This window comes from Lolium rigidum, chromosome 2 (assembly GCF_022539505.1).
Source record: "Lolium rigidum isolate FL_2022 chromosome 2, APGP_CSIRO_Lrig_0.1, whole genome shotgun sequence".
NCBI lineage: Eukaryota > Viridiplantae > Streptophyta > Magnoliopsida > Poales > Poaceae > Lolium > Lolium rigidum.
Window position 1 is genome coordinate 50,917,585 of NC_061509.1, and position 13,931 is coordinate 50,931,515.

General features: G+C 45.1%; 2 protein-coding genes across 2 annotated transcripts; one reads left to right on the plus strand and one right to left on the minus strand.

Moving 5' to 3' along the window:
• The first annotated feature begins 4,113 nt into the window (after nucleotides 1–4,113).
• On the plus strand, nucleotides 4,114–7,422 carry LOC124691740 (vesicle-associated protein 1-2-like). The gene is made up of 8 exons (XM_047225013.1): nucleotides 4,114–4,423; nucleotides 4,671–4,741; nucleotides 4,894–4,975; nucleotides 5,079–5,194; nucleotides 5,267–5,395; nucleotides 5,504–5,545; nucleotides 6,400–6,477; nucleotides 6,879–7,422. The coding sequence occupies exons 1-8, from the start codon at nucleotides 4,366–4,368 to the stop codon at nucleotides 7,002–7,004; spliced, it is 702 nt and encodes a 233-aa protein (XP_047080969.1). The 5' UTR covers nucleotides 4,114–4,365; the 3' UTR covers nucleotides 7,005–7,422.
• Nucleotides 7,423–8,301: 879 nt separating this feature from the next.
• Nucleotides 8,302–11,983, minus strand: LOC124689720 (O-glucosyltransferase rumi homolog). Its single transcript, XM_047223204.1, has 7 exons — nucleotides 11,825–11,983; nucleotides 11,679–11,723; nucleotides 10,356–10,966; nucleotides 9,602–9,794; nucleotides 9,354–9,418; nucleotides 9,070–9,280; nucleotides 8,302–8,901 (listed from the first exon to the last, which is right to left on the minus strand). Exons 1-7 carry the CDS (start codon nucleotides 11,981–11,983, stop codon nucleotides 8,539–8,541), a joined length of 1,647 nt encoding a protein of 548 aa, XP_047079160.1. The 3' UTR covers nucleotides 8,302–8,538.
• Between the last annotated feature and the right edge of the window lie 1,948 nt (nucleotides 11,984–13,931).

Sequence of the window (13,931 nt, forward strand, 5' to 3'; positions counted from 1 at the left end):
GAACCTGCACAACACAACCAAAGTACTTTGCCCCAACGAAACGATGAGGTTGTCAATCTCACCGGCTTGCTGTAACAAAGGATTAGATCGTATAGTGTGGAAGATGATTGTTTGCAGAAGAACGAGTAAAGAACAATATTGCAGCAGATTTGTATTTCAGATATAAAAGAATGGACCGGGGTCCACAGTTCACTAGAGGTGTCTCTCCCATAAGATAAATAGCATGTTGGGTGAACAAATTACGGTCGGGCAATTGACAAATAGAGAGAGCATGACAATGCACATACATGATCATGATAAGTACTATGAGATTTAATTGGGCATTACGACAAAGTACATAGACCGCTATCCAACATGCATCTATGCCTAAAAAGTCCACCTTCGAGGTTATCATCCAAACCCCTTCCGGTATTAAGTTGCAAAACAACGAGACAATTGCATTAAGTATGATGCGTAATGTAATCAACAACTACATCCTCGGACATAGCATCAATGTTTTATCCCTAGTGGCAACATCACATCCACAACCTTAGAACTTTCGTCACTTGTCCCGAGTGTCAATGCGAGGCATGAACCCACTATCGAGCATAAATACTCCCTCTTGGAGTTAAGAGCAAAAACTTGGCCGAGCCTCTACTAATAACGGAGAGCATGCAAGATCATAAACAACACATAGGTAATAGACTTGATAATCAACATAACATAGTATTCTCTATCCATCGGATCCCGACAAACACAACATATAGAATTACGGATAGATGATCTTGATCATGTTAGGCAGCTCACAAGATCCGACAATGAAGCACATGAGGAGAAGACAACCATCTAGCTACTGCTATGGACCCATAGTCCGAGGGGTGAACTACTCACTCATCACTCCGGAGGCGACCATGGCGGTGAAGAGTCCTCCGGGAGATGATTCCCCTCTCCGGCGGGGTGCCGGAGGTGATCTCCGAGAATCCCCGAGATGGGATTGGCGGCGGCGGCGTCTCGGTAAGGTTTTCAGTATCGTGGCTCTCGGTACTGGGGGTTTCGCGACGAAGGCTTTAAGTAGGCGGAAGGGCAACGCGGGGGGCCACACGAGGGCCCCACACACCAGGGCCGCGCGACCAGGGTCCAGGCCGCGCCGCCCTGTTGTGGCGGCGCCTCGTGGCCCCACTTCCTTTCCCCTCGGTCTTCGGAAGCTTCGTGCAAAAATAGGACCACGGGCGTTGATTTCGTCCAATTCGAGAATATTTCCTTTGTAGGATTTACGAAACCAAAAACGACGAGAAACGACAGCTGGCTCTTCGGCATCTCGTTAATAGGTTAGTGCCGGAAAATGCATAAATACGACATATAATGTGTATAAAACATGTAGATATCATCAATAATGTGGCATGGAACATAAGAAATTATCGATACGTCGGAGACGTATCAGACGGCGAGATCAATGGCGCAGACCTCTGCTCCTCCGCAATCCGCGGGCCGATCAACACACGGTGATTCGGGAAATTCACCGTCAACCCATTCACGATTCGACGATCTCCAACAATCCTCTCGATTTCCAGCCCTGCGTCATCCAACAGGAGTGTAATCCCATGATCCGATCGGAGAATCGATCCATACCTCCGAAAGCCTTCATCGAAGTAAGCTGCCTTCCAGCGCCAGCACCTCGCCATCGCGATCTCCGGCGGACGGGGATCCTCGGCGGCATGGCGGCGCCAGAAATCGGCGGCGTGTCGTCCCTGAGACGTGCGGCTCACGGAACGGTCCATCCAACTCAAAAAATCTACATACTTAAATTTAAGTTTATAACTTATATGCACATAGATGCATACATTTTCTACATGTAAAAAATCTATTTTGTATTTTTCCGATTTTATTTGATATTTGTTTGGAATTTACTGTTCACATGGGATCAGAAGTACCCATGTGTCAAAAAACAAACCGCTTTGGGCTTCTTTTTAAACATAAGGCCTAAGCCCAGCTTTAAATTAATAAAGCCACAACGGCAGAGTACATAGATGCTGAGAACAGCTTACAACCCAGAGAAGCTACAAGCAAAAACAACAGAGATGAAACACAGCTTGCAACACCAAGGCCCTCTTCAACGATCAGCAGCCCGGCGCCGGTGGAGCTCGAGAGGGAGACAGCAAGTGTGGTCGACATGGAAAACCCCACGGAATCGAGCATCGGCCCTCGGCCATACCATCGCCGAAGAAGGCTCCACTGCCTCCTCGCCCGCAGCTCGAAGGGCGCCGTGCCGTCGGCCGATGGAGGCGCTCCCACGAGCTTGAGCTGCACACTAACGGCGACGTCGGGGAAGGAGATCCAAGCACACCGACACCATACCACACACACTGAGAAGCACAACAGCAAGCAGGGGCTCGAACGCGTCGGAGACGAAGCAGTTGGGCATGCTGGAGAAGAGCACCGGCACACCACCCGCACACACAACCTGCGCCCACAACCTACCCAAATTCCCCAAGACCGCGCCTTCAGCAAGGTTAGCGACACCACGGTCCAATCCGGGATTGGGCTTCTTGCCACTATCCTGAAACGGTATGTCTATACAACTTCCTAGCGGAGAGTCGGCTGATATCATACTAACTGAAGATTCTGATTGTATTCAAAACTCGGTGCTTGTATGATTTAGAAGATCTTAAAAAAAATTGTACTATTTTTAACCGCAGGAGTTTTTTTTTCTATAGAGGTTATTTAATTGAAAGGATTGAATCGTCCAACATTTTTATGGATTTTTTTTCTATATACTACAATTACATAGAATTTGTAGCAAGAGGTTACACCTTTTGGGAAAAAAATTATGTGTCTATGACAACTATAATATGTATTCAATCTCTGCAGAAATTTCCTGCATTTTTCCTGTGGTGTAGCCAAACGGTTTCTACAACGTATTCCTACTTTTTTTTTTATTTCTATAGGATTTCACATGGTATGATATATTGTTTCTGCATTTTTTCCACTGCCGTGTTTTAAAATCCTTTGAATCAAACAGGTCCTTAAAGAAGAAAGGTTTGGGGTACTATACACTGAATTGGATCTTTGTCGACGGAGGAGAGACGCCGAAAAACTAGAGGATGAGAAAACGTTGAACACGACAGTACGACCTAGCTAACTGTTGCTGGAGCGCTCGCCGAAAGCGGTGCTGATTAATTTGCGCCGTCCAAAGACGCGCGCCAAGAGTTTCAAAGGGCAATCCCGCGTGCGAGCGAAAGCAAAATCGACAAGTACTTGCAATCTAGCTAGCTTGGTCAAGAACTATTGTGCCTTTTCCAGACATGTTCACTGCAGAGGACGTCTCAAGAGTCCTCGACAAGATGTCTGAAAAGGAGGAGGTCGCGTTTACTCTTGCAGCCAGCACAGCAGAACTTGGTGAACACGCGCTTGCGAACGGCGCTGTCTGCTGGCGTGCTCGTAGGGTTCGCAACAGAAGACCGGACCGGCATGTCGCCTTCCGCTCGCGTTGCCCCCCTATTCGAACAATCTGCTTTGCCAATTGGTAAAACGATCGTAAGCAATAAGCTGTTGTATCTGACAAGCTGTAAAATTAACAGCAGGTTATGACGATGTTGCCCACTTTGTACTCTCCTCAAATAGGTTTCATAACAAATTTATGAGGTTGCTTCGCTAACCAGCGTCGTACCAGCAGATTACTGTACTATGGTTTATCGTGGCCGGCTGCCCATTTTTCCTTGGGATGAATGGCTGCCATGTTCATCTCGAAGAACAAGACAATAATTTTCCACAATGCCGAACGGATGCACCAGGACTTGGTGGTTTATCGCCACTACTTTCTGGACGTACTATTACCAGTCAAAATCCATGTGTGTAAACGTCCAAAAAGCTATATCTTGTTGAATCGGTGATTGTTCAGGTCCTATATATTCGCACGGGTAAGCCCGAATCCAGCTGAAAAGAACCACACGAAAGGTTGAGCGCGCGAGTTGCAAGTGCCCCCAAGATGTAAACAGCGGAACCGACGGCTCCTGGAAGAAGCCCACACGCTCCGTTTCTTCCTTCCTTCCTTCCCACCCGTTAATTCTCGGCAGAGCAAAATTTTCTTTTCTAAAGAAAAAGCTACCAAGAAAAACGTGAATGAAACCGTAGAAAGCGACGTCCATCTCTCCTCTCGAATTCGCCTACTGCGAGCAGGTGGCAATGTCATGGGCCATAGGAGTAGGCTGCTAGGCGCTGTCTAGCTCTCTCACAAACTCCATGCTTCCCCATTTTCCTCCGCTTCCTCCTCTGCTCCTCCTCCACGAATAGAGCTGGAGGCCGAGCGGGGGAGATCGAAAAGATTTCCGACCTCCCACCGGTGCTGATTGATTTTGGATTTTATCCCCTCGAATCCCGTCATCGACGATGAGCTCCGAGCCCAGGGAGCTGCTCGGAATCGACCCCGGCGAGCTCCGCTTCGCCTGTGCGTTCTCTCCCCTGCATATTTTTATTCTGTGGACAATTTGATTCATTTGTCTGCTGCTATTTCTGTGCACGAACGAGAAGGGGCTTGATTCTGATTCTGATGCTTCTCCTCTCTTAGTTTTTTGTTCACTTTGAGGTTCTTTTTATAACGACTTTTTGGCGTCTTCCTAATCTATGACCATGTTTCTTCCCTCGCTTTCCTGACCTTCCCTCCTTTTGTTGCCTCTGTCTATTCAATCGTGCAGTCGAGCTAAAGAAGCAGATCTCCTGCTCACTGCATCTAACAAACAGGACAGATGAATACATCGCCTTCAAGGTAACTGAATCCTTCTGATTGTCGTTCATCTGTTTCCTTTAATGTCTGAGTAAAGTCTATACTTCTCTTTCTGTTTAGAAAACTAATTACAATTGTGTTAAAAAAATGTACAGTATTATAGCTACTAAATTAGCGTCACCTTAGGTCTGCAGGTTAAGACAACGAGCCCGAAGAAGTACTGCGTCCGGCCAAACAACGGCATTGTGGCGCCGCGGTCAACATTCGATGTTCTCGGTAATTTGATTGCATTACTCAATCACTGTGATGTGCGTGTTATCCTGAACTAACGGCTTTACAATATGCTAAAGTCTTATGCGCTCTGAATTGCTGGTTTCAGTAACAATGCAAGCGCAGCGGGAGGCGCCACAAGATATGCTATGCAGGGACAAATTCCTTGTGCAGAGTGCCGTAGTGAGCCAGGACATCGCACCACAGGATATCACCGGAGACATGGTAATCCATCTTCACACTGGGCTTTTATGCTGTCAGTTTTCCTGCAACAATCCTAATGAGGTGTTTGTGTAGTTTACCAAAGGATCGGGCAATGTGGTGGACGAGGCGAGGCTGAAGGTTGTTTATGCCCCACCGTCGCAACAGGCTTCCATAAATGAGGGGTCTGATCAGGAAAGTCTGGGCAGTTTAAGTTATCAAGAGGTAAAATCCTGAATACCTTGTTACCTTATCATTGATCATATCCTATAATCCTCTTGCTATTCTTTGTTTTCTTACCTTCCCAAACTGAGAGATGTTCTTTTGTTGCAGACAACAAGAGAACTTGCAGAACCAGAAACAATAACTTCTGAGGTGAGCTCCCTTTCAAACAAAACTCTTCAACCTATGTCTAACACTGATTTTGGAAGTGCTATACTTTATTTTTAATATCAGTCTTCAAGTATCATAAAATTTTGCCACAGATCGTTAGTGAGTCATGCACGTGAATCTTGCATCAAACTAGATAACAATCACTCTAGACTTAACTAATTCTTATTGGTAATTTCAGTGATAACTGCTAGACAGGTCTCATCTCATAGGTTTTGGTGTTTTTCAGGACACTAAGATTTATGTTTTTGAAAAGTTCACCATTGTATATACAGTTTTGCTTTAAAATATATTTTCTAACATTCTGGATGAAAAAAGTAATGCAATTGTATTGTTGAACTGCATACTGTCATAACTCATTATGTGTTAATTCAATATTGTATTGGCCTATTTATGTCTTATTCGGTGATGCCATCAGTTTGCGCTATGCAGGTGTTCTGTCTCCAGTCTCCACTCATTCCAATACCAACTGTTATAGAAATGTATTGATATATTTGTTCAATTTTAGTATCTTAGTTGGCATATGTGATCTATTTATGTATTATGGACTTCCTTTTAGGTATATAGTCATATTATTTCCTTAATGATTGAAATGTGAATTTAGATGCAAACAATTGCTTGAATGGGGGGAGGTGGTACCTACCTAATCACCAATGTTGGAACCTTGATGTGTCATTGTTCTATATGTACTGTGTACCAAGGATTTAAAAAAAAAAATTCTACAAGTTCCGTGAGCAAAGCAATTGCGCCTTATGTGGAAGATATTGCTGCCTTATGTTGCCCTGTAGCAGTGGTGCCAAAGAATAACACGTTGATCTTGTTTATTTGTATCTGTGTAGCCCTTGGCTTTAATCTCGAAGTTGAAGGAGGAGGAGAATTCTGCTGTTCAACATAACAATGAACTTCGAGAGGAACTGGTCCGTGGTTTATACCTGATTATGCAAACATTTTTACTCTTATTAATTGACCATACTGTAGGCATTACACTCAAGATTCCTTTTGTCTATGCTGGCTTGTGACGATGCTTCGCTGATAATTTGCTCATTTGCTCTAACTGAACATAATTCCACTCATCTTTGTGGCAAAAGTATTCATTTGTTGCTTTACATGGCCTAGACATGTTTTCACCTTTTGCATCTTCAAATACAATTGCATTTCATGATTGTAACAAGTGCACAAGTCTGCTTCTATTTCCGGATCTTTATGTTTTTGCTACTTTTCTGTTATACTGTTTTCTGCATCAGTGAGATCTCAATGCCAGCGTACAGTTTAGTTGAATGATTGACAAATTTATTGTATCTTTGATTGAATTTAACAGGATCTCCTAAGACGGGAAATCAGCAAGCAGAACGGTTATTTCTCACTAGTTTTTGTGCTTTTGGTTGCTATCCTGGGCATCCTAGTAGGCTATCTCATGAACAGACAAGCTTGTGTAAACATGTAGATTGTTTCTGTTTTCTGTGAAGACTTGAATATTATATGTACTCTTGGTCATGTTAGCCATCTGCCCCTTACCTTAGATCTGACGCCTCTTGTCTTCTAATTCATGCTAGCTACTATACGTCTATACCCAGTCAATAAGTCGTCTATCACCCTAAACTCTTCATATCTGTCCGATTGTTAGTGGATCAATGGTTTAGCCTATTCGGTTAAGAAGATATTATGGCTAATTATTTTCATCTTTTCACTCCTGTAAAGAGAATAGCTGCTATGATACTATGGCCTCTGGTGTATATGTTGGATTTTTCTGTATTGTATGGATACAGTCATACAGAAGTTCTCTTGGTCCTGGCACAGTTCATTGTATAACAATGTTAAAGTATGTTTTTAGGCATAATCGAGACTGATATTTGATTTTCCCAGTATGTTCTCTTTTTATGCCAAGGTTTGTCCTGTTTGGAAATTTTGAACTGGGGCATCTAGACCAAAGCAGAAGCCATGACTGTAGAATCATATTGTGATCTGGCTGACATACATGATGACATGATCAGCCAGCACTAGGAGTTCTTGAATTCAGCTTGTGCTGCTTCGTTGTCGAGACTTCACGTGTGCTGAGGCAATCAGTTTGGTTAATGTGGGTCTATGCTGATTTTTGGTACCACATTAAACCAGAACACGAATGTGTGTTTTGTGGGCAAAATATATTGTTGCTAATGCTAAGAAAAGGGAGTATAGTTGTACAAGAAACATGAGTCAGCAGGGGGAGGATAAATATGAGTAGGACTTTCCATGGTAATGCTAAGCCCCTTGAGAAATTAAGAATATATATATATATATATATTAACCAATGAGGGTGCAAATTGGTTTAAAAACAAGAATATATGCACCAAATGTCCAAAGACATGCAAATATATCTGCAGTTGTATCATACTAAAAATTCTACCTGACTGGGGAAGTAAATAGGTTCTTTTGGCAGGAGAGACCACAACTAGTTAGATATATCTGGTAATGATATGTTCATTTTGGAATTGCAAATTCTCTTTAAAGAAGCTGGTGTCAAGGAGATTGTTGTACCTATCATAAGGCATATGTTAAGAATCTACTTAATCAGCAACATACTTAAAGAATACTCTCCCAGCCGGTTAAGACAAAATAGACGCCCCAAGCAAAAAAAAAAAAAGATACATCACACATTTGCTATGGATAGAATTGATAAAAGGGATGGCAAAACTGACCAAATATTTTAATTCCAGAATTTGAATAGGATTCCTAATATTCTTACAGAGTATATTGCCATATCTAAAATAATGAACAGAAATATGAGGTTAATAAAAAGAATCTTTGACAAGATATGAATGAAAGGGGATCAGAGATCTAAATCCATCTTTAATTTTTCTAGATGTTACACTTTAGAATATTTGATTCTGTGAAACAAGAAGATGTTGATATCACTACTACAAATTAGTATAACCATGAATCCTAAATAATTTACTAAACTTTATATTCATGACTTCGTGGAAGGGGAAAACAGAGAGCTCTCAACGTTTGCTATCCTTAGGCTCTAAAGCAATTTGTTCCCACCTTTCCACCTGCTTCGTTGACTTTTCTTTCTTCTTCTGCATTGCTTTGAATTCCTGGGGGCTGAAAGGAGGAGGCAGATCGCATGGCCCTGCAACATTCGCAGACTTCACCATGGAGTCTTCCATGAACTTCCTCTCCCGGCCTATGGCTTGGCAGGCCAAAGACTCGGGACAGACCTCAACAGCTTCAGGTGGCTTGGTTGGCTTGAATCTTAGGAGCTTAGCATATTCAGTCAAGAGGTGAAACATATAGTCGTAGATATAGTCCATACTAAGTTCTTGTTGAATGAACTTGCTTGCTTGCTTTCCTATTTGCTGTGCCTATGAACAGTTTTGGAAGGAGAGGTGTGAGAAACATGTTCTAAACATATATCACGTTCGCAGGAGGTTATGGTATGATATTTTCTAGTACTAAAGACCAATGTGTTTCAGCTAATACAAGAACCAGTTATGGTGATGTGTAGCTGCTAGCTGTGCTGCACAACATACCTTTTTCTTGTGAGAATTTCCCCAGTCAACAGCGTGCTTTATGGAGCTGCACTTGCTATCATCTCGAACTGGCCAATAATGCTTAGTGGGCATCAGCACCCTTGAGAAGAAATCGTAGTATTTTGGTTTAATCACCAGCGTCATCGAATCACAAGCTAGAATATACTTCTCACTGACTGACCATGCTGATCCTTCGATGTATATCTTGTACCTATCACCCAACATAATAATTTCAACGGCAGAACAAACAAGTCTTACCATACTTTTAAACAAAGAAAACAAACCTATGGGTGCATTGACTGGCCAAATCTGATTTTTTGTATCCTGCCTTGCTCTCTTTAATCCAATCCTAAATGTAAAAGCAAAAGTAAGCAAGCTAATCAGCCATAAGCACCATCAGAATTATTTTCTTCGAAGAAAAGCTGCGTTCTAGATCAGAAAGATTAAAAAACTGTAAAAACTGACAACATACACTTGCGAGAATAGAATGGAATGTTACGCGAGTGCAGTGCAGCATATTCACAAAAGTTACCTGTTTGTAAATCCGTGCATTCCATTCTTGCTCACTGGAAACATTACACTTAACCAGCTCTTGCCTTATAGCTGCGACATCTGGATTCCCTTTCCAGTACGCATAAGGTTCTCTATTCATCCAACTCACCTTACTGTTGCCGGCATCCAAATCTTTCTGCAGCGCATCCCACGGCTTTATATTGATCTCAGCCCTATATCAGCATACACAGTTAATTTAAGCATTTGCAATTTGTCTAAAAATCAAAGCATAAAGGAACAATGTTAATTTCGGTTCAACATTAACTATGAACAAGACAAGATGCTGAACTTCAGGAAAATGTACTGTTCTTCTCATTCGGTTCACTGAAGTTTCTCTCTTAGCTTCAGAACAGCGCATCCAGTTGATACTGAAGTAAAGATGTGCATCCGCAGCTAATACATGCAGCTGTGTACTATGTACAGCAGCTATATGCTTACTGGACTTGACCATATTATGAGAAATTGATCTAGTTTGGTAAGTCGTTGGGTCTGTCAACACTTATGTACTACTCCAAATCACGTGTCACATGAAGAAGATTTTATTTGTACTATTCCTAGTAATAACATGACAAACATATAGCAACGGTACAAGAATCACAGTTGATGATTCAGTTCAGGGATTCATTTGCATTGTTCACGAGTAGCAACATGGATATTTGTTAGGAAACAATATAGGAATACACATAATGCGAAAAAACAATGCAAGAGCAAAGCAGGTAGGAGCAGTTGCTTACCATCCCCAGAAGGACCAGTCCGGGAAGACGACGTCGAGCGTCTCGTTGTCGCCGCAGTAGCGGAAAAGCGGGGGCAGGTCGGTGGCGTTCTCCCCCTGGTACTCGTCGGCGCGGACGACGGGCCAGTCGACGCAGTCGAACATGAGGTCGAGGTCGGGGACGCGGCCCGGGTAGCGGCGGAGCAGCTGCAGGATGCCCCAGATGGTGAAGAGGTCGCGCGTCTGGAAGGCCGGCGCGATCCGCTCGATGTAGGCGCGGCCGCGGAGCACGACGAGGCGGAAGTTGGCGGTGGCGCGGGCGCGGTCGAGCATGGCGCGCGTGATGCCCCCCGCGGCGCGCCATGGGTGCAGGTCCTCGTGGATGAAGCGGAAGTAGGCGGGGCAGGAGGAGTTGGTGGCGGCGGTGGGCGGGATCGGCGGGGGGTCCGGGACGGCGGCGCAGGTGGCGTTGGAGGCGAGCGCGAGGGTGAGCGTCTGGGAGATGTTGCTGGGGATGTCCGGGTCGCGGGTGAGCGGCGGCGCCGGGCAGGAGATGGTGTAGGCGGGGCGCGGCGGCGCCGGGCCGGTGGGGAAGGCGGGGATGGAGGTCGTCTGCGTGGTGGTCAGGATTGACTGCGCATAGACGTATCAACGGCTGTGAGTGTTCCTGTTTGAAAAGCTGATATTTCGCAACAAATTTGAAAATTCCAGTCTTCTATCCTATGTGTAAATCGTGCTAGAAACTTAATCCATGCAGAAAGCCTCCTTATCTTATTTGATCTGACCATAACGTATACTCCCTCCATTTTTATATAAATTATATATATAAAGTCATTACACGCATTTTGATGCAAAATTTTAACTAATAATTTGATAAAAAAAGTTGCATGATACCAAAACCATATTGGTTGAAAATATCTTTTAAATATGAATTCAATGGTATTTTTTGATGATATATAAATTATATTTTATTGGTCTAATTACTAGTTAAAGTTCTTCCTTAAAATGTGTGATGAGCTTATATACAAAATGGATGGAGTGTAGCAAAATGTCTATGATGAATCAATCTTGCAAATTTCTGTTCTCCAAAAGGAAAGCGATTCTATAAAATGATTCAAGTTATGAAAAGTCAATACATCTCTGGTAGGAAGAGCGATCGATCCAGTGACCGGTGTTGCAATTGCAAGCATATAGTAGTACAGTATAGCATCTACTGATGTCCAAAAGTATATTAAAAGAGATAAGAGTACTAGGTACAAGAATTAATATAGTGTGCATGCCCCAATGTCACTCTAGTCTCTAGAGAAGAGTAAACTAACAATAAGAAGGGAGTGAGCTTACCTACCGGCTTTGTGCGCCATTGATCCAGATTTGTGATTGCTAGATGAGTCTGCATGTATGTTGAACAATTTGTGCATCAAAACCCCGACACAAACATTCAGGGGAAGATCCCAGCAAGCAATACATGCAAAACAAGAAGGCTTGACTCACGGTGGTGGTGATCCAGCGGGCGGAGACGAGTACGCCGACGACGACGACGAAGAAGAAGAGGAAGATGGCGGTGGTGACCGGCGACGAGGCGCCGCCCTTGCCCCACCGCCGGGCGTCCGGGACGGCGGCGGCGGCCGCGGCCGCGGCAGCCGTGGCCATCGCCCGCCTGCTGGCCGCTCTCGACCTCCCTTCCACCTCTGCGTTCCCTCCTGGCGCGATCCGCGGAGCCAGAGAGAATTCGTAAATTGTTCCGTTCGCGGTGCTCTATATACAGTACCTCTGCAACAGTAGAAGAAGAAGAGTATGGAGGAGTGAGGCAGCGGTCCCCTGCATCGTCGGCGACGTTATTGCGAAGAAGAGAAGAAGAACGTTGCGCTCGCGCCGATCGCACAGGAGAAGGCGTCCACGTGTGCTCAGGGCGACGCGGTCAGAACAAGTTCGTTTCGCTCACGTGAGGTGGATGGTGACGTGGAGCTGCCGCCCGTGCTGTGCTGGATTTGGATCTGTGCTAGCTCCTGTGATCCTCTCTCTCTACGTGCTGCTCTCTACTACCCCTGTCCCTGCGGTGGCTCTGTCGCTATCTTCGTCCTCGTCGGTTTTCCATTTCATCTTCATCATCTACCTCGAACCAGATCAGTCTCAGACATGACCTAACTTGTGCGTGCCCGCGTAGAACAGCGATTCGTGTCGTCGTGCTGATGTCTGACGACGAACGAGAACGAGCTAATCGTACGTACCCGCGTTTCACTGGATAAACAGAATTCGACCAAGATTTCGATGAGAAACAAATGGAGAAATTAAAGGCCGGTCGATCGAACCTCCTAGGCGTCGTCTTCACGCATCACTCGGCGGCAGGTCCCCTGCCGCTGTTCTGTTCGTCGCCGGCTCCAAACGAAAAGCGCAGCGACGCCTCCACCTCCGTCTCGGATGGCTCGGACCAGTGCAGCACTGCAGTGTTTCCAGTACTGGAGCTCTCGAAGAACTTGGTGGCGGGGAGTGGTCTGAAGATGCGCGCGTCTCTCTCTCGCGCTGGTTTTGGAGGGAACACGGGGGCCGCGGGGGAGGACGAAGAGGCCGGAATGTAAGGGGGAGCTTCCACTCTGACAGCCACGCATGGAGCTCCGCACCAGCAGCTGGCCTGCTCCGCCCTTTCTGTAGCAGCGGGACTTTGTCAACCCAAGGGAGCGGCATTTCTTCTCTATTTTGTTTTCTTCTGTTTTGGCGAGGAAGACGGGTCAAAACGAGAACCTGATTCGCGGGCGTTGGAGGTCCACAACTTGTGTATGATGCCACGAGTACTAATGTTAAGACCATAGTTTGGATGATGTATTTTTAGCTTATTAGTAATTAGAAAAACTTTTTATATATTTTGCCTCTCGGCCACGAATCTCCATCAACCATCACGGCCAAATTGGGCCCGCCGCCGATTTGAATCGCCTGGCGCAGCGTACGACCGCCGGTCGATTTCGGCGGGTCCCCGCGGGTTGCCTGACGAGCTCCACCGGGTCGCCGTCCATCCTGCTGGCCATAGAGGTGGCAGGACACTATCCCGCGACACGTCGGCGTCTGCATACATGACCGCTTACCGGCGCCCTTTCATCGCCTAATTTCAGAGCCCCCACCGTCCGCCAAGCTACTGCAGGGGAGGCGAAGCTTCTCTCCCACGTCGGCTCCGATTCTGCAACCACGCCATGACCACCGTCCACCGTCGGTCGATTATCACCTCTGCCGGCACAATGTGTTTGATTATCAGAGTAGTTTGCCAGGTTTCATATGTGCGTGCATTTGTTGATGTGGTGGCATGGCCGGCGGTGACCTATTTTACAAATCTGTTAACACGCCATTTTTCATGATGTAAAAAATTGGCAATGTGATGTATATCAGTTTATATCAACACTCTTTAAGTGATCTAAAATAAATCATCTATTAAAGATGCTCTAATGAGAAGCACCGATGGTCATGAAACAATGTAGAGAAGGATTAGATACTAAATTATACACTAACTCCTGGCATGGGCAGAGTTCACATAATCGATGATGATAGGACTGTAGTCGGTGCGGTCAGTGCAGGGAGAATCCCGCAAGCTAAATTAGATTAGGGCAGCGCT